The 23,417-nt window shown below is 39.8% G+C and overlaps 1 protein-coding gene across 1 annotated transcript in view; it reads right to left on the reverse strand.

Annotated features, from left to right (window-relative positions):
- The window catches only part of cdh22 (cadherin 22), a gene marked incomplete at both ends in the record, with an annotated part of 66,944 nt that overhangs the window by 12,041 nt on the left and 31,486 nt on the right, over positions 1-23,417 (reverse strand). The window contains 4 exons of the mRNA XM_083893057.1: positions 11,347-11,468; positions 19,812-19,948; positions 22,150-22,406; positions 22,883-23,064. Coding sequence (XP_083749183.1) covers positions 11,347-11,468; positions 19,812-19,948; positions 22,150-22,406; positions 22,883-23,064 — 698 coding nt within the window. The remainder of the gene's footprint in view (positions 1-11,346; positions 11,469-19,811; positions 19,949-22,149; positions 22,407-22,882; positions 23,065-23,417) is intronic.

Genomic DNA, 23,417 nt, shown 5'->3' on the forward strand with positions numbered 1-23,417 from the left:
GCCTGACTGAAAGCAATACACATCAGCTGTGAATTATGTGTGTCAACATACCATAATAGCATCTCTGCAAGCTGCAACTATCGTGAATGTCCCACCCATTCAGATTTGAACTTTAAAAAAGTCAATGCTGCTTATACACTCTTAGAAATAAGGGTTCCAAAAGGGTTTTTCTACAAGGGCTGAGGTTCTACCTGGAACCATTTGCTCCTGAAAAACCCTTTCCCGAAGAAAGTTTTTTTCAAGCGTTCTTGGTAACACTAATGGTTCCAGTAAGAACCATTTTGATCCAGAGAACCCTTTAAAACCCCTTTCCTGGATAAAGGGTTTTAAAAGGGTTCTTGTTGGAACCCTCCAAAAGGGCTCCAGGTGGAACCTTTTTAACCTGGAGCCAAAAAGGGTCCTCCTATGAGGACAAGCCGAAGAACCTTATATGGATCTATTTAGCACTTTTATGGGGAGTGTAGGTTTAGCCTTGAACTTAAAACTTACATACTTTTAGATTCTCAAAATATAAAACTGTTTAAAAAAGTGAATGAATTCAGGGAACTAAAACTGTAGAGTGCTTTTATTTTGAAATGGGTTGTATTTGTGACATATGCAACAGATTGACGTTGAACAAAAATAGGCGAGTGGTCTATTTCCAAAAAGACTGCTATTGTTATTATTATCTGTAGTATTATTAGATGTTTAGGTTTCTCTTTATTATTTGAGCTCTCCCTTACCTTGAGATAATTAATGCTGTGGTGTAGTGATTTTGCAATATTGACTCAGTCAATGTCAGTGTCAGTTTTGCTTTTGGGTTTCTGTGTAACTATTGAAAGCAATGCATACACTCTCTCACTGAATAGTCGTACAATCAGTGTTTACTTCATATTCAAGTCGCCTATTTCCCATTGCATTTAATGTACACATAGGTTTTCACACACAAAGGCAAAGCAAAGTGAGACGACGCAGAAACCATTCATTACACAGTGATCTGTTAAAAAAAAAACGAAAAAAAAAAACGACGCGCTGAATATCAAACCAGACTTGATCTTATCTTCTCATTGCTTTGTCCTTTTCAGCTTTGCGATCGGAAAGGTAAAAGAATAATGAGCAAAGAGTCGGAACTGTTTGCAAAGGTTCTTCTGAAACCATTTTCTTTGAAGAAATAAGAACAGCAGTGAAGATGTAATAAGTGAGCTATGATCTGAATTCTGTGACTGTGCTCTCAGCGGGAGGGACGCTCAGGCGGCATCGAGGAGTGAGCATGAATTGCTGAGGGAGAAAGAGAAGCAAAAGAGGGAAATGAGAGAGAAGACGAGTGAGTGTGTGGGAGTTTATTGAGTAGCGGGTGAATCTCCCTCGAGCACAATCACCTAATTAGGTTTTTTATCGAGCAGGCCCCTACTCCTGACCTCCTTAAATCTCTTGCATCTCTGGAAAACTAGAAGGGAAGACCCAAAAGTAGGAGCCCATCTGTGCAAAAGGTGTCTGTAAGGTCAAGGTCATAAGAGGGAGGCGGCTTTCTCATTTACTGCAGAAGTCTGTGGTTAAGATTGGCAGAAAGTCGGAAATGAATAAATGCAATAGAAAATACACAAATACAAACAAAAGCCGAGCCAACAGACTAATCATCCCACAAACCCGGAAGGCACTGTCAGCGGCAGAGGTACTATATGTTTTTAACTGTATTCAAATTTCTCAAAATCACTGTTCTGAAATTGATTCAGTTTCCATTATGCCAAGATAAAAGGCATTCAAAGTATAAAAGGGATAAAAGCTACAAGACACTTCTCAAGTTTTTTTTGGGGAAATGATATATTCTCTTGCCATTGATCACATCTCACTATGTCCACATAACATACACCCAGGGCTTTGTATGAGAAATCAAAATCAAGCAACTACAAAATGCACTGTGGTGATTTCAATCAGCTGCATAAAGGAAGCTCAGCCTCAAGAGAATAGACACGAGTTGTCGAGTCAATAATGTAAGTTTTACGTCTCTGAAGGCCACGATAAATCACGCTGTGAGTCTAAGACTTACAGCTGAGTGACATCATGCAAATAAAAATGGTGATTATTCAAATATCAATTAAAGGACTCATATTATAACCTATTTTTAAGTTAACCCAGTTCCCTGGTGTCCTAATGAACATGCTTCAAAACACCTTAAGGATGAAGCACCACGGCAGTTCAAACACCCTGCTCAAACCGCCCTGTTCAGAACGTTCGGTGTTGAGTGCCTGTCTCTGTAAATGCAAATGAGACACAGGAAACTACGTCAGCGTCACTGAGGCTCCGGCAGCTAACAGCAGTTAGCATTTGGAAAAGTGATCATTTGCCTACTCTAGCCGGCACATTGCCGTCATATATAAAATGTATCCACTGGACACGGATACAAACACGGAGAAAGTTTGTGTAGAACTCTGTGCTGCACTGTGCAGCCAAGAATAGAACACTTTGCAGACTTCCGCTCTTCCCGATACTATTGAAGTCAACATAGCTTGTTTTACCTCCTGCACTTAGACTGAGTCATCTTTTGTCACACTTTGCCTACTCATAGGGCCTCTAGAGTCCCAAATATAAGTATTCAAATGATTAAAATAATTTTTTATCTCTCTTAACTCTAATTGTGTACAATTGTTCAGTCAAGTATAACCAGTCATCAAACGGTCAATATTTTCTCAATAAGTTGAACCCTCTGAACATTGTTTTTCGCTACAAATGTTTGTGCCATAGTTTAATGATTTCACCCTGAAAACAATTCGGAGGATTTTCCACCTACACATAGCCAATGAAACGTCAAACGTTGTATATCAAAAATGTGTCGGACCTGTACGTTTACTCCGAAATCACTAAAGGTGTAACTGTGACTGCATTCCACTCTGTGTGGTCTGATGGTTCCTTCGATTCAATGTTGACCATTAAACAACGAAAGGAAAAAGGCATTGGGTGAGTATACAGGGGAACCGGAGGGAGTCTTCAACTTGTAAAATACTGCAAATCGGTCTCAGTTTGTCTACGTTGTTTGTCTTTTCCCTTACACCTTTTTTTTTTTTGCACTGTGTGTTACTTTTTGTCCCCTTTCTGTAAGTGGAAGTGAAGTGAGTCAGTGTTGGGCTCATAAATGACGGGAGCGTTGGCGTTCGAGACAGGCTTTAACATTTATACAGTATTTCAAAAAATGACTCGCAGCGCTCGGAGGGCCATGGTCAAACTGAGGTGATCTGTCACAGTGACCCACTCAGCCAGCTGTGAGTGACCGCAGCAGAGCTGACAGGCCTCAGTTACCCCAGGCCATACTTAGTATTTGGCTTTCCAGCCAGCTTTTTCTCTGTGCACACATGTCACAATATGATATGTGTCCCTCTGTATTTAGCCAGATAAATACAACGAGGTGGACACTGAGGGGGCCGAGAGACAAAGACTCTGCTCATGTCTTATTAATGCGGGATGGTGAGAATCAGTAGGGGATTTAACATGCTCGTGAAAAAGAATAACATTATTTAGCTAAGATTTGTATTATCGTTTATCTGATTCTGTAATTAAACTGGATCGCATCTTAAAATATTTAAGACCCTTTTATGAACTGTGTTTTAGGGCAGCCCTTTTGCTCACCAGGTGGAAAACATACACTACCATTCAAAAGTTTGCCGTCACTTAAAAATGTCCTTATTTTTGAAGGAAAAGCTCTTTTTTTTTTCAATGAATATAACATTAAATGAATCAGAAATACACTCTATACATTGTTAATGTTGTAAACGACTATTCTAGCTGCAAACGTCTGTTTTTTAATGGAATATGTACATAGGTGTATAGAGGCCCATTTCCAGTGTTCTAATGCTACATTGTGTTTGCTAATCGCGTTAGAAGGCTATTGGATGATTAGAAAACCCTTGAAAACCCTTGTGCAATTATGTTAGCACAGCTGAAAACAGTTTTGCTGGTTCTTTGACGAAAGCAAAGTTTGAAGGGCAACATTTTTATTTTGAATACAAATTAACGGCGGTTAATGGCGTCAACGTTAGCGCACGTTAACGCATGACGCGTTTCCATGACGACTGACCGGAAAAAGACGCGCGTGCCGTCATGTTTGCGTAACTCCGGATTGTTAAAATGAGTTTCTAAAGTAACACTAAACTTTAAAGACAGAGGCACACATACGCAGCACACAGGTACGCTGGTTATTTGTTATTTGTCAATAAACACTCCAGTTTCGACTGTAGGCGCGCTAATGGCGCTAAACGAGCTAACGGAGCTAGCTGGTAAACGGTGCCTGGACTCCAGTGTTGCGGCAGATAAACATGACTTCACGCGCGTCTTTTTCCGCTCAGTTGTCATGGAAAGGCGTCGTGCGTTAACCTCATGCCCAGCACTAAATAAAAATCATTATTTCTCATCATGTCAATGTCTTGACTATATTTTCTATTCATTTTGCAACTCTTTTGATGAACAAAAGTGTGAGTTTTAATGAAAAACACAAAAAAAATTGTATAGGTGACCCCAAACTTTAGAGTGGTAGGGTACCACATGGCAAAACCTGGTTTCTCTATACTGCTTATGAAAAATAACTGAAAACAATGTAGAATGTGTGCTTTTTTGGACAGTCTAGAGATGAATCCACTGTTGGCTTTGTTTATATACATTTATGAGCAACATAAAAAAAAACAATCGTATTCCTATTTAATGGATTTGCATACCACTATTTGCCAGAGAAACTTGCAATTACCGATACAGCACAGCATAATTAGTATGAATATAAATAAGTCCAAGAATGTGTGTGTGTGTGTGTGTGTGTGTGTGTGAGAGAGAGAGTGGGAAACAAAGACAGAGTTAGAGGCAAATTCTGCTAGGACACCCCTCTCTGCTTTTTATGCAGCCATTGCTAATGACAAGGACTTGCTTCCAGTCAAATTGTGAGTAAATTAAAAAAAAAAAAAGAGGAAAGAAAAAAAAAAACATTAAAAGATTAGAACTGGAGCATGATGGAACAGAGCTAATAATAATTTGATGTGCAATGATAGCAGGCACAGGCTGAGAAAGAGATTGCTTTAATTTAGGCTTCACAGTATTATAATATCATATCTACAGTAGAGTAAGTTTGGTCAGGGTACATCGCTTGCTCCAGTGGCGTTATTTATGTTCCATGCCCGTCCGTCATCCATCTCGTGCGTGCATAGTCGTCGCTGTCGTTTCCTCAGGCTAACATTTTGAGCGATCAGATGCTCATCACTGGCTCTGACTCTCCAGAAACTCGGCAGCGAATAATCTCTGTTGCCCTATCGTCTTGCCGCAGTCTTTTCAGTTCATTCATGCCGCTGTAACACACACACACACACACACACACACACACAACTCCCCGTCATCGCCCTGTCTTCACAGTATCGTTAGATCCATCATTCTTCATCTAAACCACGAACCACCATTACAAGTGTCTAGAATCTGAGGGGGGTTCACCTAATGTTGGTGCTAACTCCCTGCTGAGTCCAAGCGGCATAAAAATCTATGAAGATTTCATCATCACGTTGTATTTTTTACAACATAAAATGATTGTCATTCACTTGTCTCTCATGATTTCTTTAGTGTTGTCATGGTATAAATAAAGCATACTTGGGAGTTTCGCAGTCTCAGTGAATCATTCTTCAAAAGTTTGAAAATCAGGTTTTTCGGACGGATGTGAAACTAGAAAATTTAGAGGCCCACTGTGTAACATTAAGGAGGCTTTATGGGCAGAGAGTGAATCTACGACCCATCGGTATGTTTCTGTACAGCAGTGTTTACCTCCCTTCTGGTATATAAAGGCCACTATAGTTCCCTGACATGCTCGGGAAAGCAGGGGTGAGCAGAGGGCTCTGTTTGTTCACTGTAAAAAATATAAAAATATAGAAAATTGAGAAAATGCAACATTTCAAGGCAACTTACTGCAATCAATTTTTACAGCCCAACAAAAGATCTTGAGTTTTTTTTTTAAAGTTCCATGAACTAAAATTATTTTCTTATACAAACTTGTAAATTGTGCCAAATCAAAATTCAAAATTGAATTTTCTAATATTAAGGAGTATATAATACTCAAGATCTTTTGTTGGGCTGTACACTGTAAAAAAGAAAACTCAAAATTTCAAGGCAACTTGCTGCAATCAGTTTTTGAGTTTATCAAAATTCTCAATGTTATTTTTTTTTTTTTAAATGTACATTATCTGAACAAGATTAGTTTGCCAAACTCTTTGAAAAGAGAAATTTTGAGTTTTCACAACTCTAACTTACAAGTTTGTCTAACAAAATGATATTAGTTGATGGAACTTTTTTTATAAACTCGAGATCTTTTGTTGGGCTGTAAACTCAAAAATGTATTGCAGTAATGTTGCCTTGAAATGTTGACTTTTCTCTACGTTTTCTCTTTACAGTGTTAGAATCTTTCTTACAAAGTCTATTTCTTTGACAAGACAAGTAGAAGAAGACAAAACATATCTATTGTTGCATCCTAATGTGCTAAAATGTTTGGGATCTTTCATAGCAGGACGCTAACTAATCCATCTCGAAACACTTAAACACCTTTTGTGATATTTTGGTTTTCATCTAGCATTTCAGCGGGGGGATTTTTATGCCAAAAATCAAAAAGAAAGAATGAAAATAAAGATGTCTCGTAGTGTGCAGACGAACCTGTAACGGATGCTCTAAAAATACATTCCTTGCTGGCATAGATGTGCGCTAGCTCCATATGGTAGAAAGAGATACAATGAGCGTGAATCCCATCTGAATTTACCTTGAGAATTACATTCCCTAAATGCTCCATCACTGGACATCAAACACAGACTCCTCCAAGGCCCCATTAAAAAAGAAAAAGCGGTGAGAAGTTGCTGAACACATTCAGTGTCTTGAATGGTATCCCACAAGCGAAAGCTCCTTAGCCAATGTCACCCATTTTTTTTATTTATTTATGAACCAACCCTCCCCGCTGCATCCCTTTCTCCCTCGAAACACAAACAAAATAGGCCATGTTGCCAACTCTCAAATGAGATCAAATCCAACCGCAGTTAAAAGGCTTAGGTTAATCTGATTTTCTCTGCGGTTCCGTGGAAAAGCCTCCCGACCTGAGCCAGGGAGCTGACACTCCGTAAACAGAACTGGTGATAACACAACAACGCACACAACAGGAGACAATAGATCGCTCCTCGTTAACTAAGTATACCGGAGTTGGTCCGAAGCCTGTAGCGGCGGAGAAAATGTGCGAGCAGCATGTGTGTGGGTGTGCGCATACATGTCTTTATTTGGCTGTGAAGTGTTCAAGAACAGGCGTGCAAGCCTGTGTTTATGGTATAATTTATGGTAAACAGAGAGAGCTGCAGATATATTCTGTTTCACTTCGCGGAGGATTTTCAACATGGAATCAAACTATTTGAGTATATGTATTGAATATGAGACCCCGTGTGTCAATGGGATAACCTGTATAAGTGAAGGTTAAATTAAAAAAAAAAAAAAAAAAAAAATGAATAAAGAAAGAAAAGAAAACAAAGTAGATACTGAATAGAGCAGCAATAATCATTTTCTGAAGTGAGCAAAGTGCACGTTCTCTGTGTCTGGAGGCATGCATGCAAAGAAAGGTGAAAGACAAATTTACTTAATTATGGTTATTTTCAAAAAAGCTGTTGCCCGGTGTTCAAGCTTTGAAAGTGATTAACAACATTCTGGGATGCTGAAAACAAATTGAAACGTATTTCACATGCAAATATCTGTGGGCTTTCACCTCGAGACAAGTCCTCTGGCAGCGTATATTTCTTTTTCATTTTCTTTTTTTTTTACTAAAGAAATAAGTCAATTCTGGGAGGCAGAAGGCGTCAAGGTATTTCAGCAATTCAGAGCAACATCCCTCAGCTTTAACAGATCCTTGTATTTTTGACCTCTGAATTTGTAACTAAAAAGAAAAACGCTTACAAGGGGCGGAAAAACCTTGTTTAAGTTACAGCTCTATTCCAGGCAGAAACAAACATCTAACGTTTCACTCTTTTCAGATAATGTCACATATCAGCCCAACAGAGCTACTTCAAAAATAACATGGTTGTCCTAGGCTCCGTCCCATTTCACCCCCTTAAAATTCCCACTTGGTTTGGAGTGCCCTCAACCGTAAATTCCCCTCGTTGAGGGAAGTGGCTTCCCTATGGAATTGGGACACCACTATATGCAAATTAGTGTAGTGATCGTAACGAACATGCTAAGCTACGCCACATGTTGACAATTCTACCGGTGGAGCATGCTTCTACTTTCATTCAGGGAAAAAGTCGGCTAAACGCTACATCACGAATGAAATCTGACAAGTCCAGGGTATTCGTGTTCAAGTGAACGTCGGTACACACATCCAAAACACTGACAAAACTACCCAAATGTAGCAGAGCTAGCTAGCTAGTGGCTATTTGCATAGTGCTTCGAGAGCGTTTGCCCGTCATGTAGCTCTACATGACAGGCATACTCTCTCGAAGCACTCGGCAAATACCCCCTAGCTAGCTACTTAGCTAGTTAGCTAGCTGCTTTCATAAATCGTCAGTTATTTTCTGACATTAGTGTTCAAAGCTCAACGGTCCTATGGATGTATATCAAACCAACATATTCCGACACATTTCGACATTGTAATGTCCTTATTAGTCAAAATATATTACAATGAAATTGTTCCTCGGCAGATGTGGCCGCCATCTTTGTTGAAAAAAAAATCAGACGGTTCGCTGAATTTGCTAAGCATCATGGGTAATTTCCTCTTCCACTTCGTTTTAAGCCCGCATCAGAGCTCACTACAATTTGAGGGTTGATTATAAGGGAAAAATCACACTCCCCCTTGCTCCCCCCTACACGTGAACGTGCAAAATTTAGGGTTAGGGCAAAAATGAAGGGTTAGAGGAGGTATTGGAATGGCGCCCTAGTCTACAAAGTTAAAGTCTGCACAGACCAGCACTTACCTTTACCTTGATTTGCTTATATTTTTTACTGCACTGATGTCTAGTGACGGCAAATAGTAAGCCAAATACGGTACATAATTGGTCAGAATAAGTGCATCCTATGTTATGTGACAGGAGTGTGTTTGTAACACAGAGTCACTCTAACCTGCAGAAAATATCCATCAATATAATAAATGACAGACATTGTCAGTGGCCATGAGACATTCCTTTGTCCTACGTTCTTTCACATAACTGCATGCTTGTGTTCCTTGACCACACACACAAACATCCATGATAAACATATATATGTATCTATATATATATCTATATATAGATATATATACAAACAGTGGCCAAATTGCTCTGATTGGATAGTTGCCAGGCAACTGAATTACACCTCGAGAGAGCATGGCTGAGTGCCAACACCCATGATTTTCTCGGAGTATTGTGATTCACGTTTTTAAACTTTTTGACAGGGAGGAATTTAGTGGCATTAAGCTGACTACAGGTTTGCAAAGCAATTTTTTGGTTCAGTGCTCCTTATCTTATCGGTATCTAAACTTTTTTTGGCGTCTCGTCAGTGAAGGAAAAACACAATATTGTATTATTTTAGTATTGAGTTATTCATTAGTCATTAAGTTGGTAACTTTTTCTTTTGTTTGGATGCTGGAAGTCCAAGAGTTTATCAGTTAAATGTGCTATAAAATAGCAGCTGAACACACACCAAATACAGAACTCCAAGACCTTTATGTCACAACTTAAGGTAAATTATGTAGTGGCTGACAACTTGTGAAAAATCTGTTGGTTGGGTTTTTTAATTGTTATTCTGAAAATAGCATGACAGGGGGTAATTTCTCTCCTCCGTGCCTTCAAGTAGCTTCCCCTTGAGGCTGAAAATGAGTGTTGGAAAGCCTTTGACCCTGGGCTAACACGTTTCTATTCAATCTCAGCAGGTGACTCAGACAGTGCTCACCACAACAACATCAAGAGCAGAAAAAACAAACATGAAAATAAAATATTGAAAAGACAGTATTGGGTGATTTTGGATGGATGTATGGATGGGATAGATGAAGTGATAAAATGCAATATGTCCATGTGTGTACTTTTAAATGCCTTTTTGCAATTTGAGCCCAGATTATTTCATTGCATATTTCCCCCTAATGAGAGCATTAAAAAACATTTCTTGTTGCATAGCTGGGAGCCAGGAATGATCTTTTTGGAGGAAGACTAATCATCTCTGTGTGATTAGAAGCTGAAGGTTAATGTGAGCTCTTGCAGATGGGAGAGGGAATCAAGACGGTCTAAGAGAGGAGAGGCCAAACAATGTTGTAGAAAAGCACAGGTGGGTAGCTTTACAGAGGCACAGGGGGGGGAATAAGTGGTTAAGAATCTGTCGATCGGGGCAGGCTGAGCCTCATTACACATGTAAATGCAGCTTCCAGCATGGAGGCCCCACTTTAAAGCCTCACTTTTTTTTAATTATTCCTTTGCTTTGCACATGATAATTGGGTCTAACTTAGCCCAGGGCCGGTCGACAGTGTAAGTAGAATAAAACACTCTAATGACTTTGTCAATTTTTAATGATGATCGGTGGAAGGAGCTGGACTGGTACTGTCTTTGTCCTCATTTTTTTTTAAATGCGTCCAATTTGATTTGTACCGCAGTGATAATGAACGTCATGCTGGAATTGTTCATCGCAACATTGTCCTTTAGTAGGCGACTGAAAAACTATTCCAACTCAAAGCATTTACATAATCATGCAGTTTTAGAAAGATGCTAAATAAGCTGTTGAGCTTGAACGGGGAAGCAAATCAATCTGAAAATATCTGTGGGAAAAAAATCTATATTAAATTGCTACGTTTAATTCAAAATTGACTTTTAATTTTTTTGTATATTTGATGTTAACGTGAACATATTTCAGACAGAATAAAGATATAGTACACTAATTTATTTAAAAACAGGTTATACAGTATATGAAGGTCTAGTGTTTATATACATATATATAAAAAAAACAGACCTAAAAACATATGCCAGTTTTCATTCACTATAACAATATTCATTTTATAGTATTTTATAGTTTGTCTGAGTGACTGACTTAAGAGCAATCTTAATTAATCAATTTCAATTTTGAAGCACTATTCATATAAAATAAATACAGAAGACAGTAGCAGTGGATGCAATGTTGGTCTTTGTTGTTCTCTTTCTATGTTTCATGCAATTGATTTCAAAACCACGAGCCTGCCTGATGCAATACGAAATTAGTATTGTTCTAATATTCAGCCCACAGCTAAATAGACTCCAGCTCCATTCATATAATTCCATAATTAAATGTTGTTTTGTGCATGAATTAATGCGTCGTGTATCATGTGTGCTACTCTCAGGACGGTTGTGAAAAATAATCACCAAAATCTCACCAGCGATCACGTTAAGAAAGCCTTACCTGGCCTGGTTTGGAATCTTCGCATATCGAGGCTTCGTACGGCGTGGCCAGTTCAGGAGGATTGTCATTAACATCCAAAATCCGAATGCTCACTGCCGAGTGGGAGGCCATCGTATGGTTATCTGCAGGTAAGAGAAAAATACATCAGCAACATCAGCCTCACTTCATGTGCTTGAGCTTGATCTGGAGCAACAAGTTAGCGTTATAGACTGAAGAGAATCAGAGTTTAGGGTTTTGGATGGACCCTGTGTACACTGGCTTCTTTTGGCCCTCTTACACTATGGCCCCAGTTCGCCACTATAAAAATAGTCCCTAATCAGTGCGGGCGGAGTCATCACTGCACCGCTGCATGAAACCGACTTCGACACGATTGTACACACGATTGTAGACATTTCCTTGGTAATTCTTGGAGATTAACCCACATTTTTAGTCTTTTTAACTGATCTACAGTTCGGCATTGTTCGGTTTGATTCTAGTGTCGGACGTCTCTTCCTGTGACGGCACTCTGACCAATCAGTGCCAGAGCAGGTACTAAAAAAAAGTATCTAGTACCAGGTACTATGCTAGTGGAAACATAAACCATGCCGTGCCAAGGCGAGGCGAGTTGTATACATAGAAATTATTTGCATGCAACAGCACATATATTATGCATTTACTTCAATCAGTCCAGCTGTCTGCACCAGATTCAAAAGAGCCACATGTTTATTGCACATTACGCATAACTGAAAACCTCATCTATAAAGAAAAAATTTACGTTTCGCACTCATTACGAACGATGTGCTGTTGTGTGTAGAACCACAGGGATCGTGAGCTGAGCAGATCCAGTGTAAACACTAACTGACACTTCTGCCTCCGTGCAGTTGACCGTCCAATTTTGCCCTAAAGAGGTTGGTGTGTACAGGCTTCCAGACTCCATGGACTAGACTCGTTATGTGTTTGTAGCATAGCCTTCATTAAGAGTGAGGAAACAGTCAGGGGGGGATATAATTTAGCAAAAATAAGCAGAACCTAGGAGGGCTTTAACGTAATGTCTCCTGAAATTGCACCAGTTACTTGAATAACACTTTTTTACGAACACCGGAGTGACATGAAAATTGCAGCACATAATCCGTCGCTTCTTTTTGTCCCCAAGTTCTCTTTATCTGATGTCTTCACAATAGCATGTAGCTGTTTTATAGTCGGAGCGGAGCAGCATGGTGATAATGTCAAATAAATGTTTTTATTGTTTGGTTGTTCTTTTTGTAGTGTTGTAATTTTATTTATAATAGCGTTTCAAAAAAGGACGAACACAACAATGTAGTCTCAAGACAATTTTCCCTAATATGCTAGAATTTAAAAATGCCAGTGGAGAAGATTATATAATTAGTACAATCAAAAGCCACTTCAACTGAGCTAGACTTTTTGAATCTTAATTCCCGTTCTTAATCATATGATAATGTCTGACTGAGTTTTCGTTTTTACTTTCTAAAAACACGACCATGCAGAAGGAAGCCTGTAGTGTATCTGCATATGTGAGTGTGTTACCGAGGCAAAGAGAGGGAGAAAGAGATTATCCCCGTGTTAAATGAGTGGTGTAGGTGCTTCAAGTGTTAGTCTGGGTATTCCGGTTAATTTGAGCACACGTCTTATGAATAAATCAGTACACACATCTGTCGCAACCCCTGCATCGGAGTGACACGCTACAGGAAAAAAAAAAAAACGCAACACCATGCAGTCACTGACAATTACCCCGTGATTAAAGGCAAACAAACAAACAAACGAAACAAAATGCGTAAGCGCGCGCATAACTCTTTGCAGTCACTAAAAAAAAAAAACCGGCAAATTCATTTCAATTGTTGCAATTATGTGACTATAGCAGACAGTTAAGTGTAAGCGCAATTATGTTACTTCACTCTCAAGAATTGACTGCTTTCATAGAGGAAGCACTCAGAGAGAGAGAGCAAACCTCTGCCAGGGCTGCACAGTTTTCCCAGAGTGTCAAAACTATCTCCTGTCTCATAAGGTTTTTGTTTTGTTTTATTTGTTTTCTGTGTTGTGTGAAAGGGCAAAATGATTATTTTTGAATAAAAATCATTATTTCTAATCTTGTCAATGTCTTGACTGTCTTTTCTATTCATTTTGCAACACTTTTGACAAATAAAAGTGTGACTTTTAATGTAAAACACAAAAAAGTATATAGGTGACCCCAAAGTTTTGAACTCTAGTGTATGTCAGGGGTAAAGCTTTCCCTTCTAAAAAGACAACAGGAACCTATGGCTGAACTCGGAGGCACTGTATCTCTGACGATCTACCATCTACAACCAGAGCTGATGATAGAAATGTTGACAGCTGACATGCAGGCGGGCCACATGTTACCAAAAAGCCTAATTGGAGTTTAACAACAAAGGCAAGTCAGAGCAATAATCATCAGACTAAAGCAGTTTTTCTCTCTCGCTCCGTCGCTCACTAACAACACACTTCTGTCAAACAGTGGTGCAGCAGCAGCAAATGAGAACGCTGCTCTGGACTAATAGCATAATCCTCACATCAATGCTGAGTTTTAATTGACTGCTTTTTGCAGGAACAGCAAGAACATAAATATACACAGAGAGAGCTCCACCAGTGCTCGCTTCATCCTCTTCCTCTAATTCGGTCTCCACTATTATGCTGCTGTCCCCACTCTCTCACTGCAGAATGAAACCGTGACTTGAGCTACACATTTTACATTTCAATTCAAAGGATTGATGAAACAATATGAGCATGCCCCACCCACAACCATGCCAAACTCTCGTCATGGGGGGAAAAAAACAAGAGTATTCAGCAAGATAAGTTCATTCATCTGGACCAAGTGGTGCTGTTCTAAATCTGTCTGCAGATAGCGCAGGAGAATAAAAAGGATTTCAACAGATTATTGGCATGCTCTGCTTCTGCGAGGCACACACCAGCTGTTACAAATCTTCCAGAAAAGTAGATCTTTCAGGCACTGAAATATACTGACATAACTTCAGGGAAGACAGAGAGTGTGGGAGACTGTAAGTGTGTCTGTGTGAGCGTCTTTGCATGCAAGTCTGTGTGTGGGTTTGTGTCAGGAGTGTCACGCTGCTTTTGACCAAATGGTTCTTTGCTGGAGGAAAGAGTTTGGTGTAAAATGTCACTTTTGGCAGGAGGGGAAAAAACGAAAAATACAGCTGTACAGTGACTGCTTTCTGCTCTCTGTACTGAGCCAGAGACCCATATGAAGGCAGAGGCTCTGGAGGAACACAGTCATTTGTCTTCAACGACACAGCGCCGATATTACACAGGTTCAGCGTGTCAGACCGAATCGTCTCATTATGTTTTCCGTTTTCGTGTGAACGCTCCTGATGTTAACAGCAGCACAACATATTTCAAATAGTTCACACTCTGTGTTCACAAAAGTTGACTCACATTTTTCTGACATTTAGCAAAGGACTTGCTCATTTAGACTTAGATTTGTTTTCTTTGTCCCTAAACACAGCATCATTTCAAGAGATAAATGGTCTGTATTTATGCTTCACACTACAGTCTTGCCATTCTCCCATTCACACACAGCGCATCTACAGTACGTGCAGCGCGCTTTTCTATCAGTCATCTTTCACGCTTCAACAACCTTCAAGTTAAAAGACGACTCGCTCTTCCGCGGAACTACGGTCGCACCACCAGATGTCTTCATCCACATGAATTCCCCCATAACGACTCTAAACACTGTCGTAAATCCAGAGAAGGAGACGGTAAGCATGCGGAAACGGCAACTGTTTTTTTATTCGAGTAAAAAAAAAGTATACAAAATGTATACAATTACAGAAACAGAGACAGAATGAAGACAAAGCCAGGGCGAAGGAAAGAAATGCAAAGTTATCATCAAACGAATGGACCAGAAAATGTCAAAATACAAGAAGATGACAAAGCAAAAGTGAATGCAAGCACAAGAGAAAGGTGGGATTATGGGACATAAAAAAAACTGAATTTAAGTGCTCCCAAATGCAATGTAGTATCAGGGCCAAAACAGAAGAGAAAAAAATTATAGAATCTTAGAATAAAGTTGTAGTATTAGAAGAAAAAAGTTGGAATGTAACAAGAAAAAAGTTGGATTTTTTTTTTTTTTTTTTTAATCATTATTTATTTGAATGTATTATTATTATGAAATAGCAACAGAACGGACTGGAGGACAGCCACAGTTCCTCTCCTTCTGACATCCAACAATGTAATTTATCGTTTCTTGAGAAACGATAAAAACAGCACACAGAAGATAGCCTTGCAGTCGAGCACTATACCAGCCATTTTCTCCTCCACAAAAGAGATGATTTCCTCCAAGTCGGTGTGATTCTTCCCTCAAAACAGACTTTCTTGCACAATCTTTTCAAAGTCCTGATGCCAATGATAATGTGGTGCTGATGTGCCAAAAGTACTCCCTTATTTGTGAAGACCAAAGCAAAATTCTTCATCTTTAGGCAATATTAAGACTTCATTCTCACAATATTTCGTCTTTAGTTTGGACCTAATACGCAACAAGCCATTTCCATGTGGATAAAACGCTGACCCATTAGCTGATACAGTCTTTGCATCGACAGCCTCTCATTGATCTTTGACTGAGATTCAAACACACAGTCAATAAGTAAAAAGAGAGGGCATGATTTATTCACTGTCAATGTCAAGACACATCTTAATTTACCATAAGACAGTTTACACCACTGCTATAGACGTGTGTAATGCTGTCAGAGTTGCCCTCTTCAGAGAAGACATATTTAACATGCTTTTATTGAAAGGTGAGAGACCTGACAATGAGGACCCGTGTCTTTACCACGCACACCTCTGATGCTGACTGAAAACTGTGCTGAGCCCTGTCATTCAACATCTGTTACTTGTGTGTGAGGTTGGCACATGCAAATCTTTCAGACCTCTGCAAACGATTCAAACACTTCAGCGTACGTATTTCACATACTCCATGGAATTAGCTAGGTGAAGGTCTACAGGCGACTGCTGATGAAAACATTCGCTGAAGACCAAATACCAAGCAGATCTGAAGTCAAAATGAGGAATCAACCATTCCCAGTGTTGTCAGCTGAAGACAAAATGATCTAGATTGCTGTAATTTTCAGGGTTTCTCAACAACGTGTCCCTCTAAACAAAGCAATCATATTAACATGCCAGTGAAAGCTTTGAATGACACACTGCAGATGTCTTCACCACAGTCATTGTAAGTGCTACCCTGGTGTGGTGCATGTATCAAAACTCTGTGTAAAGATCCCTTTATTTATCCCCATAGGACCATATAACACATCAGTAAACAATAAACAACAAAAAAGGGGGCAAAAAGCTGATCACACTGACTGTTTGTGGATCCATAACACTAATTACTAATGCAGTAATACAGCACGAGCTAGACACTCAACTGTGTCTTTCACTGCCAGGGATTTCTCCACAGCATCGTTATCCTGTATTCACTGCATAACCACGCTTTGACAAACTAATTATGTAAACCTACCAAGTGTAGGAAAACAAAACACAAGTGACTTTTTAGAGGATTGAGTTTCTCCTCCCCCTCAATCCTCCTCCTCCTCCTCCTCCTCCTCCTCCTCGACACCACACAGACAATACAGCAGGTGAGTGATTATGAAACAGAACACACCAGCTAGGTCGCAACCTCTGGTCCCTGACTACACATTATTATGTTTCCCTGTCCAGTTGACAAATGTGTCTAAGCAGAGCACTTTAAACCCCCTGTGGTGCATACGTTTGGAGCAAAAATAATATATAAAACCGTACCTTATTAACAAATTCCTCCAAATTATGACTTCCTCTCACGTGAAATAGTTCATGTTTTCTGAACATCTTTTCCCCCTTTGCTCTTTAGTGCACATTTGTTTGTCAGAGAACAAGTTAGAAAAGTTACAGGGTAGAAAAACGTCTTTCCCCCTGCAACAGTGCTAGAGATAAAGCCTTCCCAGCTACTTCGGTATCTTTTCGCCCTCAGGGTGATTCTCTACCTGTCTGGGTAAGAAAGCAGTTTTTCTCGGTGATATCATACTAGCGATCAGCCCTCGGAAATTATATGTCACTCTAACTTATTCTGATGTGTTTCTATGGAGAAGGCTGTCAGGAAGTAGTGTTGATGTCAGTGTGGTTAAATACTACCCCTGTGCTAAGTCGTGTCTATGTTCTCTGGAAGGTTTAAAAATACTACACACATCTGAGGTTATGTCATATTTAGTGTGATCGTATCTGCGAAAGGAGAGACGCTAATAGCAGGGACACTTCATTGGTTATAAACATTCTGTGTGTGCATTTTAGTGCTGGGTTAACGGCGTCAACGTTTTAACGCACATTAACATGACCCGATTGTTAAAACGAGTCTCTAAAGTAACGCTGAACTTTAAAAATAGAGACACAGGTACACTGGTTATTTGTAACGCTGCTCTTTTTCGTTTAATAAACAGACCGCTCCAGTTTGACTGTAGGTGCGCTAACGGCGCGCTAACGGCGCTAAAGGAGCTAACGAAGCTAATGGAGCTAACTAGTAAACAGTGCCTGGACTCCGGTGCTACGGCACGTACACATGACGTCACATGGTTCTTTTTTCCAGTCAGTCGTCATGGAAATGTGTGATGCGCTAACGCGCGTAAGCATTGCCGTTAATGTGTTAAAGTCGTACTTGAAATAAAAGCCTACTTACTTAGCCCCCACGCACACGTCTTGTACAGTAAATAAAGGAATGCATTTAGTATTAGAAGAATAGGGGTAGCATTTTTGTAAAATTGTGCTTCCCAACCTCAGTTTCCCCTGAGTCAAGAAATATCTTTGTTCTTTGTTTTGTTATGTGCCCACCAGTGACACTTGGTCCTGAACCTTGGTCCGAGGCTTGAAACTGCAACGCTAATTCCGCACCCATTCCCAGAATGTAAACAGTGTATCTTTGCTAACAGTTACGCTAATAAGACCAAGTGTCACTTTATTGCCGTTTCTTTAGCTGGGATTAATCCAAGGGCACAGAAATTAAGCACTGTCAGAAAGGCTGTTGTTACTAACTATACTGATTCAGTGGCAACACGACAGTTCAAAGGTCACTAATGGACTGAATAATTAAGGTGACTTGTGCAGAAAAACTGTCTTCAGACAAGTTAAATTCTTCTTTAAAAATAGTCTTCACAAGTCCCCCCCCCCATGACAATCTCTCATGTGGCTATGTTTATTTTTTTGTCTACTGTGCACATATCTCAGCTCTCAGGACTCTGTGAGCGAAACAGGTGATAAAGAAACATTAGGGACGGGGACTGTGATGGCGCCGACTGCTGACTCTGTCTATCCGAACGCTTCATTGAAAGGCGACGTGAGAGGCTTTATCTTCCACGTCCATGCATGTGTTTATGTCTGATATTGGACAGGGTCAGGACAGGTTTTAAATGTTCAATTAACATTAAAATGTGCCTCTGACATAAAACTAAGAACAAAGAAGCAGAGCACAAAAGCGGCCATATTGCTCAGGGAATTGCATGACAAAAAAAAACAACAAGCAACTAATTTTGCCTTTGTGTTGTGTTTTGGGGCCGCTGCTGACTATTCAGTGTAGATTGTATTGATTATTGGAAACATTAGAGTCTGTGGCTTTATTAGAGAGAGGAACAACTATGCAGACATTTTAAAAATAAGTTTTAGATTATTTGCTTTGTTTTCTTCTTCATTCTCATGTGCAGCGGTGGTTACTCGTTAGATACAGCATGCAATATTCTTTGCTTTCCCTGCGATGCCAAAATTACATCTGTATGAGATTGAAAAAAAGTGGGGAATAGTCCTCCTCCTCCTCCTCATAAGTTTTCTTATAATGATATTGTAACTTTCCAATTTCCCCAACTTATTATATTCTTAATGTTCACCGCTATTACAAAAGAAAATGAAAAAGAAATCTCTGTAAGCACTTTGGTCAGGGAGATAATGAACTTGATGGATAGACGGAACAATTGGAAACTTGTTCAGTGTGATTAGAAAGCTAACAATAAACCTTAAAGCTGCAGTGTGTGACTTTTTGATACGTAAACAAATGTCTGTTACATTCAAACCATTGTCAAATGAGTTCACACAATGTTGATTAAGCTCCAAATGACACTGTGTTTCTCAGTATAGCAATGTTTTTGTTGTTGCAATGAAGAACACGGGTGAGTGAATGAATAACATGTTTCATCAGACTGCCTATAGGCTGAAAAAAAAGGATATAAGACACTCTATTTTGCACATTCTTATAGCCTCTGTATATGCTGTACTGTCTAAATTATAGTAATGGAAAAAAGCAGCCCAAATGCTCTGTGTTCTAAGGGTTAACGGCGTTGTATAACATTTTACATAATGTCACAAGTCTGTGTTTATCTCAGTGTGTCCTTAATATTTCCTTCAGGCATCGGACATGTGCGTGTAATCCAGTGCATCTCACGTAACACGTCAGAACAACAACGTGCGGTTATACAATTCGCACGTACCTGCTTCTACAGCCTTCACAGATATATTGTGCCAGCCTGCTGTCTCGCGATCCAAAACCTTGCCCAGTGTGAGCGCCCCTGAATCAGGATCGATATGGAAGATCATCTCCTGGTCTGTGGTTCGATCAATGGAGAACCTGTTAGGACAGGAAGAAAAGTAATTGTTGATGTTGAAGTGAGAAGCAGTAATTGACTCGTACATGATGTATATATATCTGTATATATATATATATATATACAGATATATGTATATAGATATAGAGAAATAACAAGTTATATTTTAATTATATTTAAAAGCTAACAAGGACATTTACTGTAGCTGGCGAGGGTCCAAGTATTACAATTAAAAAGAGAATCATAGGAGACTTGCCACAGTTTTGACATGTGAATTATGAGAAGTTGGTTTTTATCTTTATCTTTATATAGTTTTATGCTATGACTTGTTTATTTATGTTGTTTTTACTACTTTCTACAATATTTTATTGTTTGTTCTTTGGTCTATTAGGTCACACGCTGTCGTTTTTTTAAAGTGCTTTATAAATAAAGTTGGATTGGATTGGAATTATAGCACTGTGTCCCTTAACCGCAAGAAGCTATACACTGACTTGCTCTTTCCATATTCAGAGTAAGCAAACAAACATTACATTTTCAGCATGTACTCGAGAAACAAAAAAAAACAAACAAACAAAGCGTTTTTCCTTCTTTCCGGGTACATTGGAGATTGGTGAGTTACCAGAAAGCTGCAGAAAGGAGTCATTGTTTTTACTTCCCCTCCCTCATCACACACACACAGCTGGCTGCCTCACTCATGCCCACCTAAACTTATTGCCGATTTCCTTCAGCCTGTCTGATGACAAGCATTCTCTTGGGTCTCATGGTGTGGAGTCAAGAGAGCCATGTGGTAATACAGAATTCAGTTTTTTCATAAATAACAGTGGTTTGTTGATTTGCAGGTGTATTTCATACTATTTGCTGGTTTATGTGAGACTAGATTTGAATGAAGGCCCTCAAAATAATTTGTCTGTTGGCATTAAAACCAATCATTTCTATTTTTAATGAAGTAAACCACTGTGTGTGTGGGGAACAAAAATATAATACATGCATAAAAATATCCCAGTAAGTGCCAGTTGTGGAGTGGTCTCTTACTGAACTATTATTCCTCATGAACATAAAATCTTCCCCCATCAAATCCCGTCTAATGTTCTCAAACATCTGTGGCACAAATGTGGCTCCTTTACACATGCCTTTTCAGAACGTGAGCTGAATTAACAGTAGAATAAAAAGGGACAATAACCCCTACGTCCTGTAAAGATCCTCTCTTTTGACAAACGTATCCACATATGGAATGTCTTGGTTAGATACTAATCCTCTCTCGGTTTTCGTTCGTTTTATTTGCTATTAGACGAGTAGTTCCGTGTGCGGCTTTGCTTTGCTTTCAATGTGGAGGAATGGATCTCTCACCCAAAAAGGATGGGCCCTTTCATTCGCTCATACAATCACTCAGTTCACTTACTTTGACGCATGCGCACACAGTCACAGCCACGCTCCCAGCTCTGGGCTGCCAAGACGCTGTTGAACGACAGCGCTACCACTGTGTTGTACTTTATTACACCTGGATCTCTGAGCCTCATGCATTTTTAATGGAGGTAATTTGCACAGGCCCTGCATGTGTCGGTGTATATTCCGTCAGTGGAGAACTGCCTTAGTCCTTATCTATATCCCCCCCCCCCCTCTCACGTCGCAATTGCTCTTCTGAGGACATATAAACCACAGAGCTTGGTAGAGCAGATGATCGGATGATACTGTCTTTATAACACAGTGATCTAAGCGACAAATAATAAAGTCCCACCTTCCACGGTTTGCTTGGGATCTCACTCATCACCGAGATGTATTGTTAAAAAGGACATGCTGTGCTTTTAGGCCCAGTAGTTGCAGATATATTATTCCAAAGATGTATTCCAATAAAAACCTAGGTCTACAATTTCAAAGCAATATGTAGCATAGGGTATTATGTGCATGAAGTGCATGCTTGTAGAGACCGTCTGTGTTGCAGCGACAAAGCCTTTTGACCTTCCACAGAAAAATAATGTATTGTGATGAAGAACTTTGCTTTGCCATGGCAGATTTTTTCCTCAAATCCTGACATCCACCTGCTGATGTAAAAAGCCATGCATCTACAGAACTCATGTATTGCATAATTCCTATAATTAGTTTTCTATATTATAATTGCTTTTTTATATTATAATGAAGCAATTAGAGTCTGATATCTAGGTCTCACCGACTTAAAATCCATAACAATTTTTTTTTTTTTTTTTTTAATTGAATCGATCCATCATACCTAACGGGTTTATTCTTCACATCTGGATCTCTGGCAGTGACGATCCCGACCAGTGCCCCTACTTTGGTGTCCTCCTGTACTTCCATGATGGCGCCCTCTGCCGGGTGGAAGATGGGCGGCTCGTCTATGTCCGACACGCTAACTCGCACGATGGTCTGGTCTCTGAAGGTGTCCAGGTTTTGGAAGCGAGGATCGACGTGTTTGTTTACCGCCTCCACCACGACATTGTGTGTGCGCTTGCTCTCAAAGTCCAGTGGCTGGAAGAAAAAAAAAACGGATCACGCCCAAAATGTTATCACTTGTTGCTGGTCCCATTGTGGATTTGAATTTCATCCAAATCCATCCATGACTTTTCGAGTTATGTTGCTAACAGTCAGACAGACAAACAAACAGACAAGACAGATTCCGGCGAAATCCTATACCTCCTTGGCGGAGGTCAATGAGCAGTTGAACACAGCAGTTGGTCAGTCAGTAATTAGAGTGGCACCATGTTCACAATAATACAAAGGAATAGTAGTATAGATATATATATAGTAGAATAGGAGTATAGAGTGTTGCAAAATAGATTAGCAGTAGTGTCAGTAGTGAGCAAGGTCATCACTTCTGGTGGCTGGAATTATTGCTCCTGGCTAAATGTCACATGCATCATATGTTGCTCTTTTGGAGATCCACTTCAAACACATGGCATTCTAAAAAAAAAAATAACAACACAAGGTTGATTTCCATGCCGTACCTTTTTGATGACAACAACGGCTTCCTGTGTCTCTACATCAGTGGTGACCCTGAAAAGATCTCCTCCCTCTTTGATCAGATAGCTCATGTCCGTGTTCTCTCCCATGTCTGCGTCCGTGGCAATGACGCGTCCAACTGGCGTCCCGAGCGCCGCTCCCTCCGACACCGAAAACTGGTACATCTCTAGTGTGTGGTGAAGGTGGCCAAAGATGTGGACAGAGAAAACATAGTGAGAGTTTGCTCTTGTGTGGGTTAACATGTAGAAAGCACCAAAAACCCAGTGAGGGAAGGAAGAGGAAAAGATGAATGATTGGTAGAGAAAGGGGAGCATGTAATGAAAGGATATTTGTAGTAATGGATAGGGACGAGAAACGGTGAAGTATAATGCAGAAGAAGATTAGAGCAGAAAACAGGAGACAGGAAATGACTCACATGGTATTATAATGGAAGAAGAAGAAGAAGACAGGTACTCTGCAGGCAGTTATTGCCACTGTGATCATCACATTCACACAGAACATCGTCAAGTACTTGATCAC

This window comes from Microchirus variegatus, assembly GCF_963457635.1.
Source record: "Microchirus variegatus genome assembly, chromosome: 7".
Taxonomy (NCBI): domain Eukaryota; kingdom Metazoa; phylum Chordata; class Actinopteri; order Pleuronectiformes; family Soleidae; genus Microchirus; species Microchirus variegatus.